Consider the following 14596-nt stretch of genomic DNA (forward strand, 5'->3'; position numbering starts at 1 on the left):
ACTGTCAGCATGTTAGATCAGGAGAGGGCACAGGGGACTATATTCTCTCCTTGCCAACCAGCTATTTCCAAATCCTTGTTTGTGGACAGCAAACTGAGCTGTCTTCCCACTCCTTTATTCCTACACTCATAGCCTCAGGGTCCCCCTTCGATGAAATTATACAGAGTAGGTATTCACCAAGCACTGAATTTCATTGGTGCAGTCAGAGGCATGGAGCTGGCTGACAAAGTCATACTTAAGTCCTTTTGCATAGAAAGGCAGTATAAAACTGTAAAAAAAAAAAAGTTCTCACAATTCCTTAAACCCAGAGTAGTTTGTAATCCTAGAACTTAAAACTGGACAAGAGCAGATTCTCATAAATCGCTTGCCACTTACCTGGAAGAGATCCAGAGAGAGAGCTTGGGTGAGGAACATAACCAAGGGGCACAGACGCCGGGCTGTGAACCACATAGTCGTTAGTCATGGTCTCCCCGTCTCCCTTCATACGAGGACACAGCATCCTCTGGCAGATAAAGTATATGGTTCCAGACACAAAAATGGTGACAATTACTCCAATAACAGAACCAACTGTGTTGGTGGCTTGTGGTGCTGGCTCCTCAGTTGGATCTAAAATAGAGATTACTGTAGTTAGCTAATAGGAAAGCAACTGCATATTCAAAATAGCAATACAAGAATACAAAAATAAAAACAATGTTGATAAATCAAACAACATAAAATTTATATATGAACACATACATATATACATATATATCATACAACATAAAAATATGAATTAAATGGCATTATTTAATTTAAATAAACTTAAAGAAGCTCTGTTAAATGAAAATAAGACAACAGACCAGGAAGTATCATTGTAAACTTTTGGCTAGAAGGGACAGACCCAAAGATGTCACCAAATGCTTTCAGTGGAATGGTGAAAAAGGCCAGAGCAGCTCGGAACCAGAAAGCTGCAGGTGAGTGAAGGCACCTGGATCCAACCACTACTGTTCTCGGGCTCCCCGGCCGCCTGAGAGTAAGATAAACCCAGGTCCCTGATTACTAGAGGACACAGGGAGGAAGGCCAGAGCACTGCAGGAGACTCCCAGCACACTCGCCTTCCTGGGCTTCTGACTACGTGAGTGTTTAAGAAGCAGAATTTGGGAAAACAGGAAGAAGTGAGTTATCAGACTTAGCACCCAGTTACTCAAAAGAAAAATTCTTCCACTCTGACTAGTTAACCCATGGATAATCTCGTAACTGAAGAGCCGTTAGAGCACGTCCTGCCTGCTGATATGCCAAGCTCCTGTCAATGTAGCTAAGCTCATCTCTAACAGAAACACAGTGACAGCGGCAGCAGCCTCCTGGCTGTGGCCATCAGCTTCAGCTCAGTGTGTGTCCTCTGTGGCGCCCTCTCTACCCTACCCTGCCCGCTGCCACGCTTGTACTCTCTCCTGGTGCCTTCCCAGTGCCAAGACGCGAGGACGAATAACCCTCTCTTGATGCTCTGCTCCACACTGATGGCAGGCTTCCTCCTCACCACTGCAGGCTACCTCGGAGGGAAGCAAGGAAGAAGAGAGACAGACAAGCAAGCACAGGAGGGATGAGGGAGACAGGATGGCAGGAAAGGAGGAAGAAAGCATTTAGGTTCTAGATCCCGAGAAACTGGTAGAAACATGTCAAGAATGGTTAAACATAACCTAATATTCAGAATGAAGGTCGATCACCAGTTAGCTTCCATGCATCTAAATGATCTGAGGATTTTGCGTCTTTAGTTGTGGCAAGGCAATGCTTGCTCTTTTCTGGTGTTTTACTAAATATATCGCAACTACTGTCCTTAAACAATTATTAAAGGCAAAACAAAATATCTTAGGCACAAGTAACTAGTATATGTGTTTTACATAAGGAAATCGGGATTGTAAGTGAAATACAAAAAGCAAAGGAATAGGTATTTTTCAAATTCTCCGTTGTGAGGGATTTACAAGGCTTTGTTCCTACTTACAACAGTCCAGCTCGTCAGATCTGTCACTGCAGTCCACACTGTGGTCACATTTCTTGTGCTTTCCAACGCACTGACCATTGGCACAGCGGAACTGATCAATTAAACAAAGCACTAGAAAAAAGGCAGTTTTATTTTTATCACCATGAAAAGACAAATTCTATCAAATGCTTTCTAAGTATAATCTAAAAACACATCAGGCTCAGACACAGGTGAGTGCTACCTCTAAGGATTCCCACTGGTAAAAATGATATTCTCTGCTTTGTTATCAAATTTTTTATTTCACTTAACTTTTGGTGCTATTTCTCAATTTTCAGAACTTACTGGTGTGGTTTGGATGGTCTAAATGTATTCCTTCCTCCTAAGGTTCATACGTTGGAGCCCTGGTCCTTCGTGTAGTTTGGAGGTAGAGGGAGCATAGTGGCAGGTAACTGGACCTCATTCTCAGAATATGTTAGGGAATGCTCAATGTACCCTGTGTTAGCTCTTGAGAAAAACTAGTCATACAAAAACACGCCTGTGGTTGGAGAGCAGGCTCCATGGTTAAGGAGCCCTGGCTGCTCTTCCAGAGGTCCCTCCTCAGCACCTACACAGATGCTCACAACCATCTAACTCCAATACTGAGAGGTCTGACAGCTTCTTAAGGCTTCCTTAGGCGCCATGCATATAAGTATCTGTGCATGAAGCAGGTTACAAAGTCTATGTATTGTAAAATGGTGTCTATATATTTTTATTGAGGTCCCTTGGCTATGACTGTCCTATCTCTGTGTGACCACTATTCTTTTTGTCAGTCCTTCCCATTTGGGTAAAACACCTACACATTTTAAAGGGAGAACAAGAGAACAAGCCTGCCCCTCCTCTCACCCTGCCTTCCGTAGTATAGATGTGTGCCCTCACTCTCCCAAGTGCTCTCACTACTGTGCTGCCTTCTGCCAGGAAGTTTTTACCAGAGCCCAACTAAAGCCAGCACCTGCCCTTGACATTTCAGAATGGGAGCTAAATACACCTCTATAAAAATGTCACTGTGGTGACTTGAATGAGCAATGTCTCATTACAAGAGAAATATTTAAACACTTGGTTCCCATTTGGTGGAGCTGTTTGGGAGGTTATGGGAGTTGCAGTGTTGGAGGAGGTACATCGGGCAGGGAAGAGCTAAGTTTACAGTCTCACCCCACTCCCAGCTCATTTCCTCTGCTTGGTATCTTGAAGCAGAAGATGTGGTCTCTCAGCTTCCCTGCCTTTATAGACTCTCCCTCAGGAACTTTTGGCCAAAATAAACTCTTTCTTCATTAAGGTGCCCTTGGACAGTGTGAGAGTGTTTTATCACAGCCAAAGACACTCACCACCAAGGTATTTCGATCAAGTAGCAAAATAAACACATTAATTTGTAGAGAACTTACACATATAAAATGGTTCAAATAATTAGCAACATATATAATGTGCAAGGCATAGTCAAATATAAAACTCAAATTATTGAGCCAAAAAGCCAAAACAAACAAAAACAACAACAAAAGGACACTGAATTTTAAATAACTTGATGCAAAGAACCATAAAGCAAGCACCGAGGGACTTAGTACCTTCACAGTTCTTCTCATCTGATTTGTCCTGGCAGTTCGCATCGCCATTGCATCGAAGGGCACCATCAATGCACTGCCCGCTGGCACACTGGAACTGAGACTCTGAGCACACGGGACAATTGAGTTCATCGCTGTGGTCTTCGCACTCAGTGAACCCATCACACCGCCAAGCCACAGGGATGCAGTCAATGTCCCCAGTGAAGCAGGTAAACTGCTGAGGAGAACACGTTGGAGGCTCTGCATGTGAGGAGAGACGGAAAGAGCAGTGGTCACACAGAGACAACACGAGAGCCAAGGGGGCCTAGGCAAACTACACAGGCAACATGTTACAATACATACTTCATCTGCTCACAGACATCCAGATGCAGTAACCAGTTAAAAACACAGGCAGTCTTAGCATTACAGCCTGATTAGGACGAAAACGTCTGCAACCCACCCAGGAAACACCACTATGACTGCCAATTTCCATGTTTTTTTAAAGTTAGCTTAGAATGAACATAGCGCTGAGGTGCTCACACCCCTGAAGACCCTACTCCTTCTTGTCACTGGGTTTACTGTGTGAGTGGTCGAACATAGCCCAAGAATGGAGTCCTGGGAGAGAAATCCCGAGTGCTTGTGAGAAAAGTCCAAGAAACAAGACACGAGTTTTGTGACCTCAGTGTCTTAAAAAACATCTTGGAATGTGTTTTCATGCTCCTTCCAAGTCTAGTGGACAGAAGTGAGTATACTTCCAGGTTACTCATTAGAACTGGCTATTGTTACTTGTTTATATGTCTATGGAAAAACATGCTTCTGCCATGTGTAGCTCGCCTTCCATGTGAGGCCTGGACACAACCCACCACATGCACTCTTCTTCTCTCATTTTTCCTTATATTCCTTCCCTGTCTGTCTTGTGTATACAGGTACAGGTCAGAGGAGGATACTGGGTGTCCCGCTTTACTGCTCTCCATTTAAGGCAAGACGAGGTCTCTCACTAAACCTGGAGCTACACTGGTGGCCAGAGAGCCACACCGACCCTCCTAATTCAGCACAGGGCTAGGGCCACAGTACGCACAGCCATGCCTGGCTTTATTTATTTTTCCATGGTGTTTGGAGTTGTGAGTAGGGCCCTCCTGCTTGTGCAGCGAATGCTCTCACCACCTCAAGCACACGGCTCCTCCTTGTGTGTCCATACCCTACCCTTTCTGTAATTTTAAGAGTCAAGGTCTCATCCTGTTTTCATGCTGAACTCTGGGCTCAAATAATTCACAACCATCCATGTAACTTAAACTGATACTACAGACACAAGCCATGACACACAGCAATCTAGCCCGGAGGCTAAGTGATGTTCAAGGACACACAGCTGACTGTGTGACAAACAAGGGATGGTCATCCTTAAAAGGACAAGAGTAGAACAACTAGGGACGTCATTAAAGCCTTCATTATTTTGTCAACTTGTGTTTGTCTACATGAGCAAAGTCTTACTGTACACCCCGGGCTAGTCTTGAGTTGGAGAAAATCTTGCCTCAGCCTTCTGAATGCTGGATTATAGTGTGTAATCCTGTATTGTTATTATTAATATTATTTAATTTATCTTACTAAACTTATTTCATTAAAACATGTGCTAATAAATCCTCTAAGAAACACATGAGTTTATCATATGCTGATCAGAAAAGCATTATCTTTAAAACAGACTAATGCAGATCACAGCTGAACAGTTTACATGGTAAATCTGAAGGAGTTGTAGTTTACACTGCACAACATGCGGGAGATCCAAGCAGCTACTACAGACCTCTCAGAGCACGGGACCTCACAGGCACTTGATGAATACGTAAGATATTACAAAAGAGGAGAAAGACACATTTGTAATGACACAAGTACACAGAAGCACATGGAAACAGACCTCGCCAGAGCGGACATCAACCAAATTCTTAAGTCAGATAAAAGCAGAGAGCAAGCTGGAAAGAAACACAGCCTCACATGGTAAATGAGGCAAGTTCAAGTGAGAGCTGTACAGTGGCGTTTAGTTCCCAGACGTCACTACTTACTTATGCTGTGGAGTCACTGTACGTTACAATGACTGTCCAGAACATGCACAGAAGTTTTATTAAAAATGAAACACAATGGTTCCTCACAGCAGAGTAACTGTAGTGTTACATAATGAACTGTGACTCAGTAGTTAAAAAGACATTATGTAAGAGAATTATGTCAGAGAAGCTAACACCCGAAAGGTTACATGCCACAGCCCCACTGGTAATGTTCAAACCAACTCTGACTGGCAGAGTCTGCAGAGTAGGCGCTGCTTCTAGAAAACTGCCCAGAAAGAACCGAGGCTCCTTGCTTTCTGTTTCTCTCCTTCCCTCTCCTCTGTGCCCTCCTCTCCCTCCTCTCTCACGTGGTGATGGACTGAACAGGTCCCACTAAATGCCCAGGCCAGATTCTAATCCACCCTGTGGTCCAGCGCTGGCATCACAGGGTCATGGCATTCTCTTTTGTGATTGCCACCATCTTTCTTTTCCCCTCCCTGTTTGTTAGCTCATTTTTTGTTTCTTGGAGAAAGGGTTTCCTTGCCCAGCATGATCTTGAACTGCCTCCATCTCTCGAGTACACGATCTTCAAGAGTACTTTCTTAAAGCAACATTCTACATCTTGAGTCAGGTGACATTTGTGTTAATTTTCTAAAACTTGCTATTAATTTTATATACAAATAAAAAATTACTTTATAAGCAAAAAAATTGAGTCCCTTTAAAAGATATTTTCTAACTGAAGATGGGATACTGGCTCAGTTTTATCTCTTAAATTTCTTCAGGATTTGCTTTTTAAAGCAAGTCTAGCACTCTATATGGAAACACAATTTCTTTTAACTATGATAAAACATATGTAACAACATTTTATCAGTTGAATCATTAAAGGGTATATAATTCAATAGCATTAAATATGCTTACAAGGTTTGATTTTGTTTCATTTGTTCTGGAAATATAATTCATAGGTTGAAAATACCATAAGACATATATAATAATAAAATACTATTTGACTTTTAAAAAGGGAACTCCTATCATGTGCTTGCTACAAAGAAATGAGCCTAGAGAATACATGTTAAATGAAATAAGAATGGTAACCATCTAATAATTACACTTTTATGTGGAATGTGTAAAACCCATACAGAAACAGAGTTTGTTAAAACAGTGGTCACTGGAGTCTGGAGCAGTAGGGAATGTCTGGGGAGCAAGTGGGGGAAAGGCAAGCCTGGGAGACAAACAAATTAAGTCAGGAGAAATAGCAGCTTTGCAGACTAGCAATAGATGAAAGAGTTTAACATCGTTACCTCCACAGGACAGCTCATCCTGAAGCAGAACTAAGTGCATGGGGCAGGAGCATCTTGTCGTACCATCTCCTTTTACAAGGCAGATATGTGAACAGCCACCATTATCCTGGGCACAAGGGTGCTGTCCTGGAAAAGAGTGATTATCATAATTGATTTATGAACCACAAACAATAACACATCTTAAAAAAATGTTCTGACTTTAACCTCTACATAGTATAATTCCACACTCTGTCCCTATATGACCTCTAACACATTATCTATCCATGAGCCCAGTAAGGAGGTGAATGAGGTGGGAGCCCACTATGGCCAAGCGAGTCTTAAACTCTTAGGTTCAAGCGACCCTCCTATCTCAGCCTCCAGAAACACCCAGACTACAGGCATGTAGACCTAGCAATGTTTTTTTTTTTTTTGTTTTTGTTTTTTTTTTTTTTTTTGAGACAGGGTTTCTCTGTGTAGCCCTGGCTGTCCTGGAACTTACTTTGTAGACCAGGCTGGCCTCGAACTCAGAAATCCGCCTGCCTCTGCCTCCCAAGTGCTGGGATTAAAGGCGTGCGCCACCACACCCGGCTCTAGACCTAGCAATGTTATATCACTCTAAACTACTGTAGGTTTAAGAGTGCTTGCCATGAGGGATGCCCTGGGTTCAATCCCCAGGATCATACAAACAACAACAAACCCAAACAACATGATGAATAAAAAATTTAACTATGATATGTTAACTATGTAGTTAAGATATTAATTACAAATAAGGGCATGATGAGGCACACCTGTATTCCAGTACTAGAAAGCAGAGGCAAAAGCCTGACCATAAGTAAAGCTAGAACTGGTTACCCAGCAAGTTCTAGGCCAGCTAGGGCCACACAATGAGACCTGGTTTCAAAAACACCAAATAAGTAAAACATGATTTATAGAATTACAAGTTGCCAGGGAGACTGTTGGCACTTACGTAGTCTTATTTCTAAAATTGAAAATTCTCTTCTAAACATTTTAACTTAGAACTCTACTTTCCTAAAGAATAAAAGTATTTCATTTTAAAGGGTATATTTTAATAAAGAATTTGTAGAAAATTAAAGTTAGTAGAAGACAGAACTTTATGGTTACATGGAACTGAGAAAGACAAAACTGCTTGCTTGTTCAATTGCCGAAGGTAGCATAAAGTATTACAAAGGCCTAAGTTCCTCTTATTGGGTGAAGCTAAAAAGACAAGCCATTCAGCAACTCTTCAATGTCAGCTTTACAACTCAACAATGTCAGTACTTACAAAGTCACTGCTCTGAGTTTTCTATTTAGCTTGTGTTACAAGCAATCTGATCTTTGCTATTACAGTATCAGTATCATTATGCAATATAGCCGTTACTTATGATCTGTTTTCTATCATAATATGGGTGCTACATCAATCTGTGTTGATATTGAGATGGTCAACTATCTACAAAGGAGTAGATTACCCAAAATGGATACTACTTATTATACTTGAGTATGTATCAACAAAGGTGGTTCTCAGTCGTTCAAGTATACACTACTACTCATTTATCTACTTAGACTAAAGATCAAACCCAGGCCTTGTGGATGCAAAGCCAGTGCTTTACCACTGAGCTACATCCCAGGGCTAGGTTTTACTGAGACTATGTCTAACTCACAATCTTCCTGCCTTCACCCTAGTGCTAAGATTGCAGGACTATACTTCTTTACCTGTCTTCATGATAATTTTGAAAAACTCAAATCACACTCGATTTAACACTTCAACACAATGTTTTTCTAAATATAAAAACAAATAACGAAGAAAACGGTTGAAACCATGAAGCCATGTCTTGTTTCTTACAGCACAGCAGCCCTGGGCACTCACTGTCCACTTCACTTACTGTACTCCTGAAGGTTCAGCTCCTTTACTGCATGGATGTCACTCAGCTGAGCAATTCGAGCCTGGACCTTGGTTCTTCCTTCTCGACCAGTCATGTCAATTTTTTCAATCATCTGCTGCTGTTTATCAATCCAATAGAGCCAGTTTTCAAACACGGTCAGGCCCACAGGCTGTAATATATTAGAGTCTTCTAGCACGATCCTGTTGGCACCTTAGAAAAGGAAAGTATTTAACAGCAATGATTTGTGTGCCCAAATCCCACTTTCAGCAGTTATCCCATGAATACCAGGTAGATCCTAGAAGTAAGGGAAATCCAAGCGCTTCCCCATAAGACTTAAATGTAGCAGAAAAGGGTGCAAGACCAGACATGTGCAACTAGGAGTTAATCCCAATCCATGTAGAATTTTCTAGTTATGAAATGTAACAAAGAACTTGGGATAGCAGGATTCAATTTCTTTTTAGCAGAATCCATTTTGAATTCAAATTTTATGAAAAGCTGACACAATAAAACAGATCAAAACAACTCTTGTCTAGATGAGACAACGGTGGTAAACACTTGAGACATCTATAAAAAACAATTCTACTGCCACTCGACCTGACTTCTCAGAACACACACAGTCCATCTGACTCACAGGTAGTGGATTAATCCTATGCTATCCTGGACTCAACATCTAAGAACAGAGATATAAATGAGGGCAGGTTAACTTCTACAGCACAGATAAGCAATTTGTGGTACCTCTGGAGTTTGGTATTCTCCATGCTGTTAGAGGAACTCAGAACATATCCTCTAAGGAAAGGGAGGACCACAAACAAGTAAGCAACATCAAAAGCTTTTAGTAATCTATCTCAGAGACTGACTCACATGTGTTAGAATTTCCTATGGGGTGGGTAGCGAGCATGCGTGTGCATGCGCGTGCGTGCATGTGTGTTTGTATGATTGAGAATTGAATCCAAGGCCTTGCTTATGTTAGGTAAGCGCTCTAGCACTGAAGTACACCCCCAGCCAAGAATCATGTGTGGTAAAGTTTTATCTCATGGGCTGGAGAGATAAACTAGTGGTTAAGAGCACTGGCTGCTGCTCTTCGAGAGGACCGAGGTCTGATTCCCAGCACCCACATGGCAGCCCAGTCATCTGTAACTCTAGTCCCAGGGAATCCTCCACAGGTACCAGGCACAGATGTGGTGCAGAGACATGCATTCAAGCAAAAACGTTTTTTTGTTTTTTTTTTAAACTATGTCTCAAAACAGTAGAAAAGACAGAATGCGAAGTTTCTTGTCTTATCAGCAAAAGGAGGCTCATATAAATGTAAAAAGTACAAGACAACTACAGAACAAAACTTCCTTCAACAAGGCTAAGATTGATCCAAATTCTTTTTCATATATGCAACTTAATTATCATATATGTAACTTAACAGTAAATTCATATTCTGAATCCACAGAAAATTCTAGAAACTGAAAATGGAAATGGCAGATGGGCTGCTCAGGAGGAGCAGGCAGGCAGGATACCTCAAGTTTGCAGCCCATGTGGGTAACCCAGTTAGACTTTCAGGGGTCGGGAGGAGATATGAGTTATAAAAAAACAGGGAAATCAATACAACATAAATTTTGTTCAGTTTCAATAAATAAGGTGAAAAACTTTGTTACTGTGCTAAAAATTTGTTTGTTTTGGGTGTTTGTTTTATTTGGTTTTGTCTGTATGTGTCTGTACACGCATGTATGCTTTTTTAAAGAGAGGGTTTCTGTGTGTGCCTTGGAGGTCTTGGAACTTGCTCTGCCACCTCCGCCTGGCTGTGAAGTGTATTTTAAACGACTAGACTGGTTAAAGCCTCCAACACTGCCAGGTGCTGGAGAGACAACTCTCATAAAATTTTGACAGGGTCTTTAGACTAATGTGAATTGTGGAGAGAATCTATGTATATATGTCTGTATGTTACTGTCTGTATTATATGGAAATTCCACCACTACTTTTAGGTCACAGAGTAATGTTCACAAGATCCATGTAGCACTGTGGAGGTTGGTTGCTTTTGGTTTTTGTTTTGCTTTGTTTTTTTGCTTTTTTTTTTTGAAATGGGGTATTGGTATTAGGCCAGGCAGGCCTCAAAATCAGTATCTTCCTGCTTTAGTTTCCAAGAGGAATTAGAGCCTTCATCACAATTGCCTTACTTATTCTTGAATGGAACTGATAAGCAGCATGCAGACATGTTACAATGTATTTTTCCAGGAAAGATGATCACAAATAATGCTCAGTGAATACAAGGGTAGTATTTATATAAGACATAACATCTAAAAGGGAAACTATCCAATCAAAGGTTATCTCCTTTAAATGTTGATAATTATTGGCAAAATGTTCCACACTAAAGGTTCTGCTGTTTCTACTGGATTTGGGTTATGGAGCTAGGACTCAGCCCAGCCCGTCAGGCAAGTGCTCGCGCCTGCGCTCAGCTCCACTCTGAGGAGAGTGTGTTATTTCCGCCATCCTGACAAGCGCTGCATACAATAAACCTTAACATACTTTTGCCACTTTGACAAAAATAAACAGTGCATTTCAATCTTATTTTCCTGGTCACTAGCGAGGCCATCATGATTTATGATAGAAGAGGTAACTGATTACAAGCAGAGGACCATAAAAGTAAAACGTTAACAGTGTGAGAATGTACGTGATGCCTTTGTGAAGGGTGAGTACCAACTTGAGCCAAGTAGGAGCACAGCCAGCTCTTCCTTGGTTGAGAATACTCTCCAGACTTAACAAGAGACACGAGGAGTCACAAGTCAGATGTCTGCATATGTAAAATTTGTTTGTGAATGTTTACACATGCAAACTTTTATATAGAAAAATGAGTTGAGAGACCAGTCACAGGCTAGAGTTCAGAGAAGACAAGAGTGTAAAAGTCGAGGAGAAGAATTAGGAAAAGATACATGATTTTCAGATCAATAAAACTAGTGAGTAATTAGGGAACAAAGGAAGTAATTAAAGATCTCCTTAACTAACATGATGCTAAATATATCTAATGATAAAATTATAATCATGTATAAAAATAACATGGGAAGAATACAAATTCACAGCACTGAAACCATTTTAAAACTCAAATTAAAATACAGAGACACTTCTGGGTACCTGAGAGATCACTGCTTTCAATTCGCCGGAGATCTGAGTCAGCCCAGAAGAGCTTGCCCAGCTTGCTATCAAGAGCCAAAGCAATTGGTTTACTTAAGCCACTGAAAAAGAGGACCTCTCGTTCTGTACCATCCAATGCAGCCCGTTCAATTTTAGGAGATCTTTCCTGAAGATTGGTAAAATACATATACCTAAAGATAATAGGAGAAAATAAAAAATTGCTGAAGAATCAGAGAAGTTGAGACTAGTCTTGGTAAGATAAACACAGAAAGTACAGCTGATTGGCAGAACCACTGCCTAACACGAGCAAGGCCTTACAAAACACAAACACAAATTTAAAAAGATAAATGGAGGTAAAATACTTTTAAATCTATTTAAAAATGTCCAGCCATGTGGAAACAAACAAAAATTATATATAATTGAGTAAACCTGATATTTCAATGTCTGTTTATATTTTATAGTTGTTAAGTATCTCTATCTCCTCAGGGGTGTACTTTTTACAGTGAGCATACTCAAGCTCTTTCTGTAGCGCTCTGGGGCATGCACTCTGCAGTCAGTCAGTCTCCCAGGCAACAGTGTGCTGGAGCGTCTCACTGCTAAGCACAACTAAGAGGAGCTACCAGTTAACCTTTCTCCAGGTTCTCCTGCCCCGCCCCACCCCGCCTATCTTTTTAAAAAGGTCAAGATAATATACTCCTTTTAATAATAGTAACAAAGGGTACCAAGAAGTTTTCAGAAAATTACATTTTATAGATTAAAAAAAAATAAATCAACGGCCAGAGATATCTAGGTACAAAATTATAAATTATTCCTCTAATTCACCTTTTTAATAACTAAAAATGAGACATACAGATAAATCTTTTATAGAGTCCATCCCTTTTCTGTAACTCTAAGAGTGATTGAGCCTTTTCCCTACTAACATCCCAGGCATCTATTCAGATGTAACTGAGCATTGAATTGTTCATCAAATGCAAAGCTCTATTAAATGAAAGAAGACATATCAGAAAATGCAGGAGGAGGGACAAGGGTGGGAAACACTGAGTGGAGTTGTTTGCTGGTGTGAGGACCACTAAAAGAGAAACGAAGGGTGAGGAGGCATCAGAGGCAGTCTCAGGCTGTGGCTTTGGAACATACCCTTTCTCGGGGTTTACCACAATGGCTCGAGGTCTGTCTTGCTCGCCTTTTAGAACCACTCCAACTGATCGTCCATCTAATCTCGTCACATCAATGACATTGGTAGCTTCACAGGTCCAGTAGATGTAACGGCTATAAATATCAATGCTGAGATCATAGGGCTGTATTTCAAGGTTCTGATTTGCGACTGAGTTTGCAACTACATTAAAACCCTAAAGAAAAGAAAGAAACACATAACTCAGACTCCACACCAGACAACCACAAGACAATACACACAATTCTTAATTCGTGTGAGCATACATCAGAAGGGTATCTGGTCTTTAAAAAAGGGTTTGTATGAGTGATGTATTTGCTTATCAAATGCATTTCAGGGCTACTTTAACCTGGAGCAGAAGAGGGTGGTGGGGACAACACAGAGAGGTCCAAGAATCTGATGATGCCTTGATCAGAGAGGAGAACAGCTTTCTTCCAGAGTGATAAACAATGGAAGCTCCAATCACAAACTAGAAATACATCCAGAGCAGTGGTCCCCATCCAAGGGTGATGCTGCACCCACAGGACGCCACAGATGTGGGAATATCCACAGATATTTTGATATCAAGATGTGGAAATCCTACTGGCAACTACTAGGTGAAAGCCAGGAATGCTGCTAAACACCCTGCAGTCTGTGGAGACGCACCCTAGGCCTCCACACCCTCACACACAGACACGCTGCTCTGCAGCTGGGACTTTCCACACTTTAGCTTCCTGCATGCTGGGACTACTGTCCTATATGGGGAAACAGGAATTATTAAAAAAAAAAAAAGATTTATTTATTTATTTCATGTATGTGGGTATACTGGTGCTGTCTTCAGACACACCAGAAGGTGGCATCAGATCCCATTACAGATGGTTGTGAGCCACCATGTAGTTGCTGGGATTTGAACTCAGAACCTCTGGGAGAGCAGACAGTGCTCTTAACTGCTGAGCCATCTCTCCAGCCCAATAGCAATTATTATTATATTACTATTATTAATGTAATATTTTCTTACAAAGTCAACCAAAAGCACATTTTTCTATATAGTCGGTCCAAATAAATTTTATTTCATTTACTAGGATTCTGAGTTAATACAACTTCAAAAAGATCTTTCAAAAAGATATCTAATTTATTTGCCGTGTCTTTGGCTGTGTAATTTCTATCTACCAGTTACTGGCCACTAGCACTGGCCTATGAGAATAAGGTACAGATGGAGTACAAGGTATGAGCACGCTGCTAACACTGCTAAATGATCCTCAGCACCCTATACATGACATCCTCCTTGTTCTTCACCGTAAGGTACTTGAGTAATCTCATTTCCCTATATTTTAACACACTCAAAATGTAAAGTGCTTGCTGTAAAGAAGACAGCCAACGGCTGCTGTCATTTGAAGCTTACACTGGCTGAGCCCAGAGACGAAGGAAGTGTAAATAGTACTGAAATCCATGCCTCGTACATAGGCATGTACTGATGATATCATCATGAGACTGATAATATCATTATTCTCATTCTGCAGTCCCCAAATAGTTACCAAGAAATACTGGATCAAACTGTTGGAGTTTTTATTTTTTGCTAAGATTATGTTTTTTACTCAATGAGTCTTTTAAGTAAAAGGT

At 40.9% G+C, this 14596-nt stretch overlaps 1 protein-coding gene across 2 annotated transcripts in view; it reads right to left on the reverse strand.

The window, feature by feature from the left end:
- Positions 1 to 14596, reverse strand: part of Lrp6 (low density lipoprotein receptor-related protein 6) — a 120438-nt gene that overhangs the window by 9204 nt on the left and 96638 nt on the right. For both annotated transcript variants that reach the window (NM_008514.4, XM_006505657.4), the window contains 7 exons: positions 12964 to 13175; positions 11830 to 12020; positions 8716 to 8925; positions 6857 to 6982; positions 3553 to 3789; positions 1979 to 2089; positions 376 to 606 (listed from right to left, as the gene is read on the reverse strand). In NM_008514.4, the coding sequence (NP_032540.2) occupies positions 376 to 606; positions 1979 to 2089; positions 3553 to 3789; positions 6857 to 6982; positions 8716 to 8925; positions 11830 to 12020; positions 12964 to 13175 (1318 nt within the window). The remainder of the gene's footprint in view (positions 1 to 375; positions 607 to 1978; positions 2090 to 3552; positions 3790 to 6856; positions 6983 to 8715; positions 8926 to 11829; positions 12021 to 12963; positions 13176 to 14596) is intronic.

This window comes from Mus musculus, chromosome 6 (assembly GCF_000001635.26).
Source record: "Mus musculus strain C57BL/6J chromosome 6, GRCm38.p6 C57BL/6J".
Taxonomy (NCBI): Eukaryota; Metazoa; Chordata; class Mammalia; order Rodentia; family Muridae; genus Mus; species Mus musculus.